At 42.5% G+C, this 14,992-nt stretch overlaps 1 protein-coding gene across 1 annotated transcript; it reads right to left on the reverse strand.

Annotated features, from left to right (window-relative positions):
- Window positions 1-4,985: 4,985 nt before the first annotated feature.
- Window positions 4,986-14,800, reverse strand: SAAL1 (serum amyloid A like 1). The gene is made up of 12 exons (XM_054275606.1): window positions 14,663-14,800; window positions 14,280-14,393; window positions 13,213-13,296; window positions 11,511-11,590; window positions 11,071-11,130; window positions 10,696-10,811; window positions 9,451-9,634; window positions 9,102-9,184; window positions 8,770-8,958; window positions 7,769-7,968; window positions 7,159-7,251; window positions 4,986-6,573 (listed from the first exon to the last, which is right to left on the reverse strand). Exons 1-12 carry the CDS (start codon window positions 14,777-14,779, stop codon window positions 6,481-6,483), a joined length of 1,413 nt encoding a protein of 470 aa, XP_054131581.1. The 5' UTR covers window positions 14,780-14,800; the 3' UTR covers window positions 4,986-6,480.
- Window positions 14,801-14,992: the final 192 nt, after the last annotated feature.

A 14,992-nucleotide genomic window follows, 5' to 3' on the forward strand; every position in this document is an offset into this window, starting at 1 on the left:
TGCCAGCCTTCTGCATTAAGTCAACAGCAACAAAGACCTCTGTGCCTGTTATTCATAAGCTTTTTGTTATCTCACAGAAGATGCAAAAGGGCCCAGAGCATGTGCGGGAAGGAAAGACCTTTGTTTAATCTAATTATATTTATTTCTTTCAAGTCTAAGTAAACTCAGGGATCAGCAGATCAGAATTGATTAATTAAATCATGACAGCATTTCCTTTACCCAGTGTGATCAATCACATCATGCAGTGTCACATTCAGCAGGTTCTTCTACCCTCAGCCTCCACACTGTGGACAAGAAATGTCTGCCTCCCAGGTGACACTGCTGCATCAAGGGCTCTTCTAATGCAAAAGCTGACAGCCGTGGAGTAGCACTATGGTTATTTTCAATACTTCCATTGTGGGGGTTGACTCCAGATCTGTTGGTTAAAGTTACTGATAAAGCTGCAATAAAAGATCTGGTTCTGATCTTTACCTTCCTCACTGAGTATTGGACAAGAGGGAAGCGAGCAGGGTGGGCTCAAAAGCACACGTGCACAGACACAGTGCTGGATGCTGTCCTCACCCACCTGCTCTGCTGTCCAGAAAGGCTGGAGAAGCAGGAAAGCTGCTTCAGGGTTATCCCTTGCTGCTCTTGCTTGTGTCCGTAAGCACATGGACTGTGCAGGAATTGGCCTGGACCAACTCCTCTCCAAAGCAGCTCAATGCCAGTATATTTTGCATCTATCTCCCATCTTCTTTTAAAAGTTGTGAGAACCTTTCCAATAAGGAAAGAAGGAAATGGACAAATCTTCCCTTCATTTGGGCTTGAGACTCTCCCACGAGAGCAGCTCACACTACACACTTATCTCTCTCAAAGACTTTCCTTGGATCTACACCATTTTGTCAGCTCATAGGCAGCTTCCTGTGTTTCTTTTTGTCTACTCAGAAATGTCTTCTATCTACTAACCTCACAAAACCAGACTGCTCCCTTGCTCTTCCATGTTTTCTCCATTCATTTTTCTCTTCCCTATTATTTCAGTCTTTTCTGGCCACTACTGTTCTTCCTTCCTTTCAGCCATTGTTATGACTTCATCCTAAATGACAAAATGGAGTCATTTTGCAGGTTTTTTCATTCCCACCTAATCTGAAGTGTTTGCCCCTCTTTTCTACTTTCTTAACTTATTAAATCAAAATCTTTATTAATCAGGCTGGCATAAACTCAAAATATCTACCCATGGTTTCTGTGTCCAGCCTTCCCACCTGACTAATGAGGAAACTCTCTGATGTTGAATGAAGGAGTTTGTGCACTACAAAGAAGTCTTCATGGAAAATGAAACCTTCTGACATCACTGGCTGTTTATAATGCAGCACTGTGGCTGTATTGCAGGGCAGGATAAAAGTGTGCATGTATTTCCTGCATGTTTCAATATCCTCCTATTGACAGAAGATAGGAAGACTGGTCTGCTACTGGAGGCCAGGAAATTATTTTTCTGATTTCATTGGAATAATTGACAAAAGCATTTCCTTTCTATGTGAGGTTAACAGATGGCTTGTTAAAGTTACATCTTATTTAAACAGAGCTGTCACCAAAAATTAGATACATGACAACAAAAATAATATTGATACAAACTCACTGCAAAATTAAAATGAAGTTTGCATAACCTGAAGCACAGAATAAATAACTGGCACTATTGCAACACAGAATACCAAGGTGCATTTGCTTTTCTAGGATTTCCTTGGAAACTGGATGAAGGGACATAAACTGGGGAAGTGTCAACATGGGACTTAAGTTACCATGGGCACAAAGATGCAGGCAGTCACTGTGCCTGTGCCAGGAGCAGGCTGCAGGCTGCAAGCACCAACCCTGCAGGACCCTGCTTTCACAAATTGCCTCTGTCATGTCAAGATCTGTGCCAAACAAGGGCTTGCAACACCTGACTCTGCCTCACCTCCATCATGATTTGGCTCCCCGATGCCTCACCTGGCCAGCAAAAAACATGGGGGGAGAGTTAGTGAATTAAAAAAAGAAATTCAAGAGATCCAGCAATACTCAATAGCCCACCTGCTGTGGTTTTTAAGACCTCATGTTCACCTTAAGCTTGTCTCATTTCCATAAGATCAGGAGAAACTGCAAAGGAAATTCAGGTTTGAAAACAGAAAATGTAATCAGTGTTAGATTTTCGATAGGTGATTGCACACCAGCTATTCCACCTGGACAGATCTAGAATGCTAACATAATTACTGATATGTATTACTTTTCTCCTTCACTTATTATTTATCCTCTTTGTCAGGATTCTTCCAGGCTTTTCCCTATTTGCCTTCTTTCTCCAGTATCTCTTAATCTTTTTTCTTCCTCTACCACTACTGTCTTCTCTTCACAGCCTCCTACCACTGTTACCTCTTCTTTGTGAGCTCTTTCACAGTAGCCTTTGTATGAAATTCAGCTCTCAGACTTTACTGAGCCATCACTAAGACCTGCAGCTCACATGCAATGACCTGGGAGAAAGAAGAATTGAGCCCCACTGGGTTTTCCCTGTGTTCATTCATTTTCTCCACAGTAACAACTCAGTAGCAAACCCATTTTCTTACCCATCTTAGATGTCACCTCCTTGCATTATAAAACCTGCTTTCTTTTTGCAGAAGTGAATCAGGGAGGGGAACAAAAGGAGGTGCAGGAGCAGCATTCCCCATTGCAAACCTCAGTGGACAGCTGTTGGCAATAACCTGGTTTGTTTTGCCGTGCTGGTGATGTCAGGTTCGCTCAGCTCACGCCCTGTTGGCTCTGACTGAGGGGCTTCACTCACTGCAGGGCTGAGGCATGAGGCTGCCCGGGCTTGCCTTCACATGAAGGGCTTTTGGGAGGTTGTATAACAGCACAGCAGTCTGGTCCTTGCCCCAGGTGCAGCAGGTTCTTCCTTCCTCACTGACTTTGGCAGAGCACGTGAATTTCATCATCATTGCCAACAAAGCGAGCACTGAAAAAGGACAATTTTGAGGGGGAAATAAAAGATACATTAGGGAGCTGCTAAAATATTCTGCTCTAGGAAAAAAAATTGCAAATTTTTTGGTGAAAAATAAAAGAAAGACTGCTGGTTTTGTAACTCCCTGTAGCAGCCAAAATAAGGGTAGTGAGAAAGAACACAGATTTTCCAGGCAAACAAAACTGCAGTAACACCTCTGTACCTTTTAATGCCAATATAATAAACTATGAAGATACTTCACTTAGAAATAAAGATTTTATCTTATTATCTCTTTTGGATGCAGCTTAGTTTCAGTGACAGATGTTTTTAACAGAGCGGTTTCAGCTTACAAAGGACTCACCACAGCATTTAGAAAAAATATGAACTAAAATAGTAGTGACAGAAAATTAAGCAAGCAGAGTGACATGGATATGGAGAAGCATGGAAAAGAGCTTTTATGTTTCATGGAGAAAGAACAAATTTGCATCATGAATATTGGGCAAGCATTAGGATATCAGCAACCACCTCCTTGCACTACCAAAGGAGCAGATAAAGCACTCCAATGCCACTGGTTTTTTTCCCACATCCCAAATTTCTTTGGTTTTGTGGTGCTTTGTCCCACCAGAAAAAAGTTACAATGTGGGATAAGGATACCACATGTGCATAAAAGTTGAGTCAACAGAATGTTAGAATCCTATCTTTGAATAAAATTATTATATGGATCTATTAAGACTAATTTAAAATAAGGCCTTCCAGTCTGCCTTTTGCCTCAATTTTCTATGACTGCTCTTATGCCACAAGTCACATCCAGCTCTGTCCAAGCAGGATTGAACTCCTGCTGTATTAGTTCAGTGCTTCAGGTACCCACTTTTGTTCAGAGCTCTGCACAGAGCAGTAACAAGTACTTCTCATTTCTGCCCAAAGGAGGATGTTCTGGAGTTAATCAGATCTTTGGTCTGGAAGAAAGCTGCCCACCTGCTTGTAGACAGACAAATAGCCATTCTGAATCAACTGGCCTAGAGAGCTCAGGCTTGCCAGTGGGTGTCAAAACAGGTCTAGGAGAGGGAATTTAAAAAATTACCAAATTCAAAACCCAAACACCTCCCTGCCCCTCCCCAGGAAAAGCCCAACCCCACCAAAACCCCAAACACCTGATGCTGATGAAGCACAGGCCAAGGGAGGTCCCTGCTGGCAGGATGATGAAACACACGTGCACCAGTTCCACACACATCCTCCACCTACCCCCACAAATAATTTCTTCCCTCTCTGAGCCCACAAACACGGCACAGTTCCCTTCATCCACCCTGGCACCATCCTCACTCCCAAGGCAGCGCCGCACCCACCGCACAGGGGTGGGCAAAGGGGGAATCCCAGTCTCCAATCCACCCTGGCCATCAAGGATAAAATAAAAATTATAAAATAAAAATTCCCAGCATACCTGAGTTACCATTCTGCTGAAGCAAGGCTGGCTGACCATGCCTGCAGCTCCTTCTGTTGCAGGTGAGCAGGAGGATGGGACCCACCTGGGTTCCCACATGACATCAGTCATTTTTTCTGTCTCATGACAGGCACCATATATCAGTAACACTTAACAGTTCATCAGCCAACACTGGATATTGGTGTATTGAAAAGGAGAAGGAACAAAATAAAACAACGGATCTTTTCTAAGCTTTTTTTTCTACATTACATTACATGGCTGCTGCAGAATTTCAACTACCACAAATTCCAGGAGATGCACACCAGAAATAATTCTTCACTATGGTGGAAGACATTTATGGTGGAAGATACAGCTGGGGACAAACTAAGCTCAAAAAATGTTTATGGGATGAGACACACATTACCTTCCAGACCATAAAAATGACTATGCAAAAAAGCAAGAGTCAAAATAAATATTCAATGAAGGAAAACTTTTTACAGCACACAGACATTATGAAGAGGTTGGATTTTCTTTTTACAACTGACACACTTAAGAGTAACAGACATTTCCAGTGGCTCAGAAAACAAATTTAATTGACACTAGAATGAAGGAAAGTATACAGGTTTGGTTTTTTTTATAAAAAAGAAGCTTTATTACAAATCTGTAGGTTTAAGAAAAATATCCCAAAACTGTCAAAGTAGTATGAAAAATGGTGTCATCTGATTCACAGTCACCAGATTTCTCCAACAAACATAGCATACAAAAATTGATATAAACCATGGCAATTCTTTTTGGCAACAAAAGTCAGGTATTTGCAATTCCAAATTCCCTGTTGACAACAAAGATGCTGCTGGCAGGGGGATGACTGAATTGCACTGGTTTTGAAAACTGGAGGCTGGGATGGAAAGGTTATATATACATATACACATACTGTATTTTACCACATGTCCAGGTAATTCTGGTAACACAACATGGCCCAGCACAACACTAAAGTCTGTAAAACCTGGAGAGCCAGGGAATGTGTGTATGTGACATTCAGTTATTCTCTATGCTCTGGCTCCCATATGCTTTTACATCTCAAACCTAATAAAGGCCAATTGTTTTCCACTCTCATTTACAGAAACAGTGAAGCTGATGTGCTGCTGTGCTGTCTCTTCAGACTCAGGACATGTCAGGTCCATTGCCTGCAGACACAGGATCTAAAAATACAATGCAGTTAAAACATCATATAATTAAAGTGGGAGTTTTAGGAGATTGTACACTGAATTTCCTGCAAGTGACCTAACACCCTAACCTCCCCCATGGAAAACATGGCATTTCTCATGCCATTCTGAGATAATTCATACAACAGATCAAGAAGGAAAGAACGGATACATTACACTCCTACACTGAAGCACAGACTGCTGAAAAAAACCCCACAGGTCTGCAAGTACACCAGGGATTGAATCCAAAGCTGCCCTGCAACTCTGAACTGTGGGCAGTCATCTGCAATGGCTGGAAGCTGCAGCACAGACCATTGGTAACAATATTCTCAAATCCTTTAACTGCACAGCACTGAGACACCACAGCTCAGAGCTGCAGTAGAAGTGCGAAGATTTGAAAGGAGCAGAATGAAACCTTTCTGTTACAGTACCTGCTCAAGGTATTGATATGATCTAAAAAAATTCCCAAATAATTTAACTGTTTTTATCAGATGCTTGAGGGGGATTTCTATTGAGCAAACCTCCTTTTGCCAACAGCAACTTGAAAGTAACCAGCACCATGTTAAAGAACTACTCAGTGCATTTCATTCATTTTGCTGTTTCAACTTCAGTTGAAAAGCACAGAATTGAGAGTTATTCAAATAAAACTACTCTGCAGGAGAGCAAGTAGAAATCAACAGTCTCTCATTACCAGAGCAAACAGGATGGAAGATGCAGAAGTGATTCACAGTCATTTCTTTCCCCTTGCAGACCAGGTTAACCCTAGGTTAATCAGGGCTACCCAGAACATTTCTTAAAAGCCACCTGCTGGTAAAGAGGTTGACTCATTCTCCTGCATTTACTGAAAACTTGATTCCTGAAATGCTGTAATGAAACAGTCAAAAATCCTCATTCCAAAGAAGGAAAACATTTCATGTACATTCTTAGGTGTGAACCTTCAGGCTTGGGAAACGTTTTTCTAGATTGTCAGCAAGGGTCTGATCAGCCTCACGCAGGACTTCAAGGAAACTCTCCACCTGGAAATAAAACACACACACAAGGAGAAAAATAAAAACCAAAACCAACTTGCATGGAACACAGAATTCTTATACTGGCACAGGGGCTCTTTCTACTTCTTTACCTTCCCAATAAGAGCAGCCAGCAGCGGCCACTGAATGATGGAAAATGCCTCACAGTAGCTACCTCCCTCCTAAACCTCACAATTCCAGTTGGTCTATATTTTGAAATGGTACCACTTTTCTCAAACCCTTATTTTCTTGTTTAAAAGAAACACAAAAACTTTTATCACCCAGAGAAAAGCTCCCTATGAAAAATACTTAGAATAATTATTTTATAAAAATATACAGGACAACTTTTCAGCGAGGATAAATTTTCAGACATCCATTCACATCAGCACAGTTTGGCCCTGGCATCAGCTGAAGATCTCAGCACAGCTCTGGCTGAAGTGAGGCAGAACAGACAGAGGGGTAAGACTGTCTGGCACTGGATGGTGTTTTACCTGTGCCTGAGCAATTCTGCCCTGTTTGTGTATCAGTTTTGGAGAGGCCCTGCCACCCAGGAGCACTTTTTCAGCTGTGTCACAGACCTTGCCCCATACTCACCGAAGCAGAATACAGAGGTAAGAGGTTCTGAAAAGCACAGGAACATGTCTGCTCATTCAGGTGTCCCTGGTGCAGTCCTTCCAAGGTATTCTCCTGGAAAATCAGAAATGCAACCAGCATGTCATGAACAGTTGTTGGAAGAACAAACTCAAAACTGTGCACAGCATCTACAGAATGTGCTTTGTTCTTATAAATGGGTAAAACAACCAGAATTTACAGTTCTCAGAGAAAGCCAGACACAGCTGATGCCAAAAGGTGTGAAAGCTCACACATCACAAGTCTCTTAAACTGAATGCTTCCATAATTAAAAAGGTCCAGCTGAGAAGGTGAGATTATATATTGACATTATTTCCTTTTCTTAAATAAACTGACTTTCATTCAAAAGAAAGGACAACATATATCTGCAGAATTTATCATACAGAATCTTGGCCCACACCTCAGAAAACCTGTGTCCCTCCCATCTCCCACACATGTTGCTACTTCTGGTTGATTCTCTAATGAATTCCCAGTAAGCAACTGCACTTGCACAGAAAAATGTCCACATTAATATTAAATACTTTTTTCTTACCTACCCTGCAGAAATCTCTACTATAATTTTGTTTATTCTTACCTTGGTTAGTTCTTGAAGCATATTGGAAAGCAATTCACAGCAAATATCCTTCAAAATTTTTAAATGGAAATCTTCCTCATTTACATCAGTCCTTCCAGTCTCCTCTTGCTCAGATTCCTTGGAGTTCTCAACAGCTCTCTTCCCACAGCCCTCCATGTATTGTAAAATACGAATCAAGCTCCCAATCAGTGGCATATCTTAACACAAAGTAACAAGAACAGTGAACTTTAACACTGAAAATTCTTGTCCATCCTTTCAAGGCATTAGAGTTTTGAAACACACCATCAGATTTTTACACAAAAGCTATAGGGATCTGTAATCTGACAGTGTTGTGTTTTGTTACTCAAAGACAGTTTTAAAGAAGCAAGTGGAAATGTAGTAGAAAACCCAAATTATTTTTCCTGCAAGCTGACCTGTATCTATAAAAACTATATGCCAGTGTAAGGAACATGAGAAGGAACCTGTCTTTAGTAGTACTCAGTGAGGGCAGTATGTAAATTTGCATCCAGATAATCCTATCTGACAAACCAAACTGCACAGCATCTTTCTGCTGCAGGTGACCTTGACTCACATTCTCAAGACAGGCTTTTAATTCTAAAGATTTTTCCATGGATTGAAAAGTAAGAAATGATAGAGGGATTTAAGTTAGTGCAGAATCTCCCCCTATTTAAAAAAATTACTACATAAAAATATATGTTGTACATATGATGTATAAAATAACAATGTAATAATGTATTACTATATTTTAGCAAAAATAAATTCTGAAATTTTCACTAGTTTGCAGTGAGACTGAGCAGAATCTGTAGATTCTGGTACTGTAACTCCTTAGAATTTATAGCCCACCTGGTATCTGAACTTTGGGCTAGCTGTGATTCTGAGTAACCAGGGAACAGTCTTACTGTATGCAATGTCACTGAATTGAACCACCTTCCACACCCACATAAAGCCAACTGTGAATATTAACTTTAAAAAAAAAAAGAACAGAAAAAAGTATGACTTGCTTTTCCTCATCCTGGTGTACTCCTGCTCTGTCTGTGAAGCAAACATAGCAGACAGCACAGACAAAATAGAGGCCAGCACAGTCTTCTGCTCCTGCACAATGATGGGTGGGTCATCTGGCTGGCAAAGCTCCTGGCAAACGAGCTCATAAAGCAAACTCCAAGTCTCTTTCCCTCCATCAGGAGCCTGCACTTGAGAAAGAAAGAAAGAGAACCCACCAACACAACAAATTTATTCCAGGTACTGAATTCCTGTTCTCCCCAATAAATACATGGTGATCCAGGAGTTATGGCCCCTCTTGGTCCCCTCACACACAGCAATTCCAGGTTCTTACCAATAGCCTGGATTCCCTCATCCACCGTGGTCAGGAGCTGCAGGATATGCATATAAACATCCAATCCTTCTGGGTTATCTGATCTACACACAACAAACATCAAAAAAACAAATTAAAGTGCTGCTTACTGAGCTTATGTTGTGTGTTTTGGTCACAGAGAAGCCCATCAGCAGCCACTGCCATTCCCTTTGCAAACAAACAAGTTGACTCATATCAAACCATAAGTCCAGGAAAACATACCCCACTGATTTGTCAAACTGTGCCACTAAAAGCAAGATGTTTGGGCACAAGCTTTACAAGGTTACAAGGAATCTCCCCAGCCATGAAACCAGAAAGAAATCTCCCATACCTGACTTGCTTGGCTGCTTCAAGTATACAAGGCACAATCTTAAAGTCTGGAAGTTCTTCAGGAGAATCATCTACAGAGGGTCCCACAGAGCGACAGGTGCCACTCTTGATCCAGTTTAACATCAGCTCTTCATCCAGATCAAAGAGCTTGTCCACCACTTCACCCACTTTCACCAGCAATTCAACTGCACAAGAGAGAATGTTATTTTTTATTTCAACAAGAATAAAAATGAAGAGCAGAACTTAGCTCACAAAATGCTAGTATATACAAGTATTTGGAGTAAATTCAGGACTGAAATAAATTCATTTTCTTTGTGACCTGCTGCTGGTTGCTGTGTTTAATTCCTTTATGTGGCATAGACCAGGTAAAGAGTTGGCTACATAGGGAAAGCCCACTGACAGCTTCTACCTTGTCATGCCACATGTGAAGCAGTAACTTGATTCTGCAAAGAGATGCTATGCTCCTGAAAAGTCCTAACTTCTGCTTCTGAAGTAAAACTTTTCAAGATTTGGTCCTAGATATGCAGTTTTATGCTAATCATCCACCTGCCATTTTACTTACACAGGTCTGTTATTTCAATTGGATGGAGCAGGATTTCTGAGAATTAGCGTTAAAAAATGTATTTAAAAATTGAAAAAGCTGTATTGTTAGAATTCTTGCAAATGACAACTACTGTTACAGCTGAGTTGGATGTTAAACATAAATGCTATTGAAAATATTTCCATTTTTAGATGGCTGGTGTGGTTTTTGCTAAATTAGTGCTAAGAGAGATTTGTGTAGCACTCTCTGCATACGCAAAGCCTGCACAGTATTCAGCTGCCAGGGTAACTGAACTGATCCTCCAGTTCCCATTCCACAGATACAGTAGCTTTAAAAACAGAAAATCCATATCTGACTTGAAAAAAACAAATTAAATGAGGTCTTGTTTCAAGGTTCAAAAATGACATGTGTATATCCTTGAATGAGGACTATTTCTTTTCTTTTATTGTGGAAAATAATACATTTCTTCAATTTAAACCTATTTTTATTCTCCTCAGAGCTTTCTTCTTCCTCTATGAATGCTTTCCTTTTATATATATGAATAAATCTGCAAAGGCAGGGTGAGTTTGTTTTGGTGTCCTTCAAGCTCATAAGGTTTCCTTTATTTTAAAGAAATTAACCCAACTGAAAATACTTCTATTTGAAATTTGTATTTGAAATCTTCTGCAAACACCCACTAAATCCCAGTCTGTTCTGGCACCTTACCATTTGTAGAGCTGGACATGATGAAGCAAACACAGTCGTACACAGAGGGGTTTTCTCGGATCCTCTCCACCCAGACATTGGCCACCTCAGGCTGGGAGAGGCAAGTTAACAACAACCTGGGCAAGAATTCCACATTTCATAAATTAGAAACCAGTTCACTCCTTTTAGCTGTACCAGTGTAAATCCAAAATAATGACAGTGGAAACAGAAACAGGAATCTAACTCACAGCAAAGTTATTCCACAACAGTGCAGAAACAATAAAAGGAAAGGATGAGAGGATAATAAAATAGTGAGCCCACTTGTCAGTTTTCTTCCCAGGCCTCAGAGCACAGCAGAACTACACTAATGATGCATGAATTCCTGAGATGTCCCACCTGCTTGTTTCCAGAAGGGTTGGGGAGTCTGAATCACACAAACGTTGCAGTAACACTTGGCTTTAAGGAGAAAATTCAGAGGGAAAAAAGTTAATAAAATCCATCTTTATTTTTTAAAAAAGGTATAAAAATATTAATTTCATAACTGCAGCCATGTTCTGAGATTAAAGCCAGCTTCTCCTAACTGTGCATGCACTTCCAGTGCCTCAAGACCACCAAACTTAAAAACTAACTTGACTGGTGACTAAAAATCCCCAAAAATAGTGGTCTGTGTCCTTTCTTCCTTTCCTGAGCACTTCCCACACAAACATGGCCAGCCAAAAGTTATGAATGAAGATGAGGCTGGGCAGGCAAGCTTAGGTCCTTCTCCAACATGAATTTCCTGATTGTGAGTCCAGACAAGCAGTACCTGTTCATGTACAAAGCACACAGACACTCACCCGAGATTCTCATCTTTGCTAATGGACATGCAGATGTCTTGGAAACAGGCCATATTCCCTAATATTCCCACACAGATTTCCTGGAAAGTCAAAACACAGTGTAATGAGACAACTGCAAGCCCACAATTTCACTTCCAGAGCCATAAGACAAAACTAAGAGAGGTTCAAAGATGTTTTCTGGTTTGACTTCCAAGCTTGTATGACCTGCTGATTTCATGACAAAGATACAAATTTTTCCACAGATTCCATACAGATTTTTCTGTTCTATCAGACTAGCCTAAAATACACTCAGGTACTATGCAGATATTTAGGTGCTCCATAAAAGCAAATGTATCTTGAAATCAGCTCTGCTTGCATATTCTTTGTATACTGTTTAGAAGCTGATTTGACAGCCCTGTTATTAAAGCAAAAAGGAATCCTAAAAGAAAAATATCACCAAAACCTGACCCTCATGATATTCACTTGCTCACAAAAGAAAGGGACCTTAATACAAGCTTCCAGCAAAGCCCATTTTCTGATTAAAGAGATCTAAAATAAAATAAAAGAAACAACAAGCCCCAAAGTAGTGCATCCCATTAGGATACTCATGCCAAGGTAATCACTAAGAGGATGCACCCTTGTGTAAGGAGGACCATAAGAGCTGTGAAACACCTGCAGGTGACTGGTGCTAAAACAAAGTGAGTCAGTTTGCAGCAATTTAAAGTCAGATATCAACTCTCTCCACCAAGGTTGTCTTCTTAATTATGAACATGCTATAACCTCTGCTAAATTTCAGCAGGCACTCCACAAACACTGTTTCATGACAGCAGCTGTGACAGCCAACTTGCACTCACTTGCAAATTGGGGCTGTACTTTCCAAAGACAAAGTACTAAACTTTCAAAGCTCCATTTGTCTCTATTGATCTCCTGGAGTAAAGCTTCTGGTAACTTCTGAGAAAGAGAATTTACATCAACACTGAATACCTTTGAAAATCCTATTTTGAGGCCTGCAGTGCACTGTGTAGCACAAGTTGGAAATCAGTGACATCAAAACAAGTGGAAAATTAAAAAAATAAAATTAAAGTATTGGTGTCTTAACAATTCCAAAGATTACTTTTTGTAACCTTTTGGTGTTTATTTCTCATTATCTTGTTCTGATTTGATCAGTAATAAATTATTTTCCCCAAGTGGAGTCTGTTTTGCCCATGACAAATCACAGCAACTGGTGAGTGATTTCTCCCTGCCCTGACCCATGAGCCTTTTGTTGTATTTTCTCTCCCCTGTCCAGCTGAGGAGGGGAGTGACAGAGCAGCTTTAGTGGGCACCTGGCCTCCAGCCACACTTCTGCAGGTCTGGCTAAACAAATTCATGGCCATCTCTGTTCAGTAATCATGAAACAAGTCAAAAGGCAAAAAAAAGGCCAGATTGCTGAATTTTATAAAAGGTCTTATAACTGTTTGATAAACTCAGTCCTTCATCAGTGTATCTAGATGAGGATGTGTGAGCAGACAGGTACCAGCTCCAGCACCACCAAAATTCTTACTGATTAGGGCATGTTAAAAACAGAGTGAAAAAGCATTTTACAATTTGATTTTATGTTTTCTCCTGGTTCTCCTTATACACTACAGGTGCAATGGGAGAAGGGAGATAAATGTAAATGCATGTACAGAGCTATCTACTATTGCTATTGACACAGGAGAGCTTTTTGGCAGCCCATACTCACAGTTAGCCGAGGGCATTTGGACTTGGCAAACACTCCCATGAATATATCAGGGGCATTGAACTCCTGAAGGAATAAAGCAACATCCTGTGGAGAAAGTGAATGGAGAAGTAAATGGACCTCTGCAATTTCCAAATGCAAAATCAAACATGCTCCCACAGCACAAGGACTGGATCAAAGAGATGACAAACTCACTACAAGGAATTTGTTATTTGCCAACAGTTAATACCAATAATCCTTGTTTTTCAATGAGAGAAGGCCAGCAAGCCCCTCTGGAGGTTCAGTATGCCAGTGATTTGCTGTAGAATGAGCCAAAAAGTCACATTTGCAAGAAAATGCAAACTGCCCAAATATCTCAACAGACACTGAACCAGATTTCAGTAAATATCATGTTTTAAGGCATGACATCACCATGACAAATAAAAAAGAAGCAAGTGAAGGGACTGCCATTAGCACTTGATCAGAACACAGAAGAAGAAATCTCTTCCTCATTTTACCACATTAAAACACAAGATTAGTTTTCTGTTTGGGAGTAAAAGACCCATGTTCCATGTTTACTTTAAAAAATCTGAGTAACAAGATAGGGAATAAAATAATACTTAAACTAACATATATATATATATATCTCAAGAATCTGTTCCAGCATTTGAGAGTGTTGGGAAATATGTTGTGTTACACTGCCACTGCAAGTCTGCAGCTAAACTTAGAAAGGCTGTTTATCTATCAGAGAAAGCTATGCTTACCATCAGGACGTATGACAATTACTAGAGGAAAATATGCCTGTTCAGAGATGGCACGAGTACTATCCCCATAATCCAAGTGCTGAAGGCACAGGCTGTGCACCCAAAGTTAATTCCAGCTGCTGTCCTGCCCCGCTCCTCTCCCCAGGGCAGCTCCGAGGTGAGTCCGCTCGGTGCCGCCCCAGCCCAGCTGTCCTGCCGCACACCCGGGCGTGGGCAGCAGCTCCAGAACGAGCGAGCCGGCTGATCCCCTGCCTTCTCCCGCTGCCAGCACCATTCTGACGGGACACTCGGGGCAGACGGGCCCGAGGCGCCGCACAAGGCTCCTACCTCGTCCATCGACATGTCCCACACCTTGCAGATGTCATTCTCCATCTCCTCGTCCAGCTCCGTCCGGGCTCCCTCGGGGCTGGCGCCGGGGTCCGGCTCCGCGGGGGCGATGACCTGGGACAAGCGGGGCGGGGGACAACGACCCGGCTGAACCCACGGCGCCACCCGGGAGCCGCTGGGTCCCCGCTGGGTCCCCGCCCGGTGTTTTCCCACTATGTTCCCACCCCGGCCCCCGGATCTGTGCCCTGTGAATCCCAGCTGTCCCCGGGTTTGTCCCGGCTGGTCCCCGGCGTCCCCTCCGGCCCTGGCAGCGATCGCGTCGCGCCCGCCTGGCGCTGACCGACGCCGGGCCCGCCGCCCGCTCCCTCCCGGCGGCCGCGCACCTCGATGAGGCGGGTGAGGACGCTGAAGAGCCAGTGCTTGCTGTACACCGTGTTTCCCACCGCGTCCCCCTCCTCCTCCTCCGCATCGCTGCACGGCGGCGACGGATTGCGGTCCATGGTGGCCCCACAGCCGTGCGGGGCAGCGAGGAGGCGGCGCGGCCGGAGCGGCGCCCGCGGCCCCACAGCGCCCCCTGCCCACCGGCGGCCACTGCCGCCTCCCGCGCCCGGGCCTGTACCGGGATCGCCCCGGGACCGTGCCGGGATCGCACCGAGGAGCGGCGGGGAGCGGCACCCCGATGGTCCCAATGGGGTCCCTTTGGCAGCCCCCGT

The sequence above is a fragment of the Melozone crissalis genome, unplaced genomic scaffold (assembly GCF_028551555.1).
Source record: "Melozone crissalis strain CALT ecotype California unplaced genomic scaffold, PUWL_Pcris_2 ptg000018l_1, whole genome shotgun sequence".
In the NCBI taxonomy this organism is placed as follows: Eukaryota; Metazoa; Chordata; class Aves; order Passeriformes; family Passerellidae; genus Melozone; species Melozone crissalis.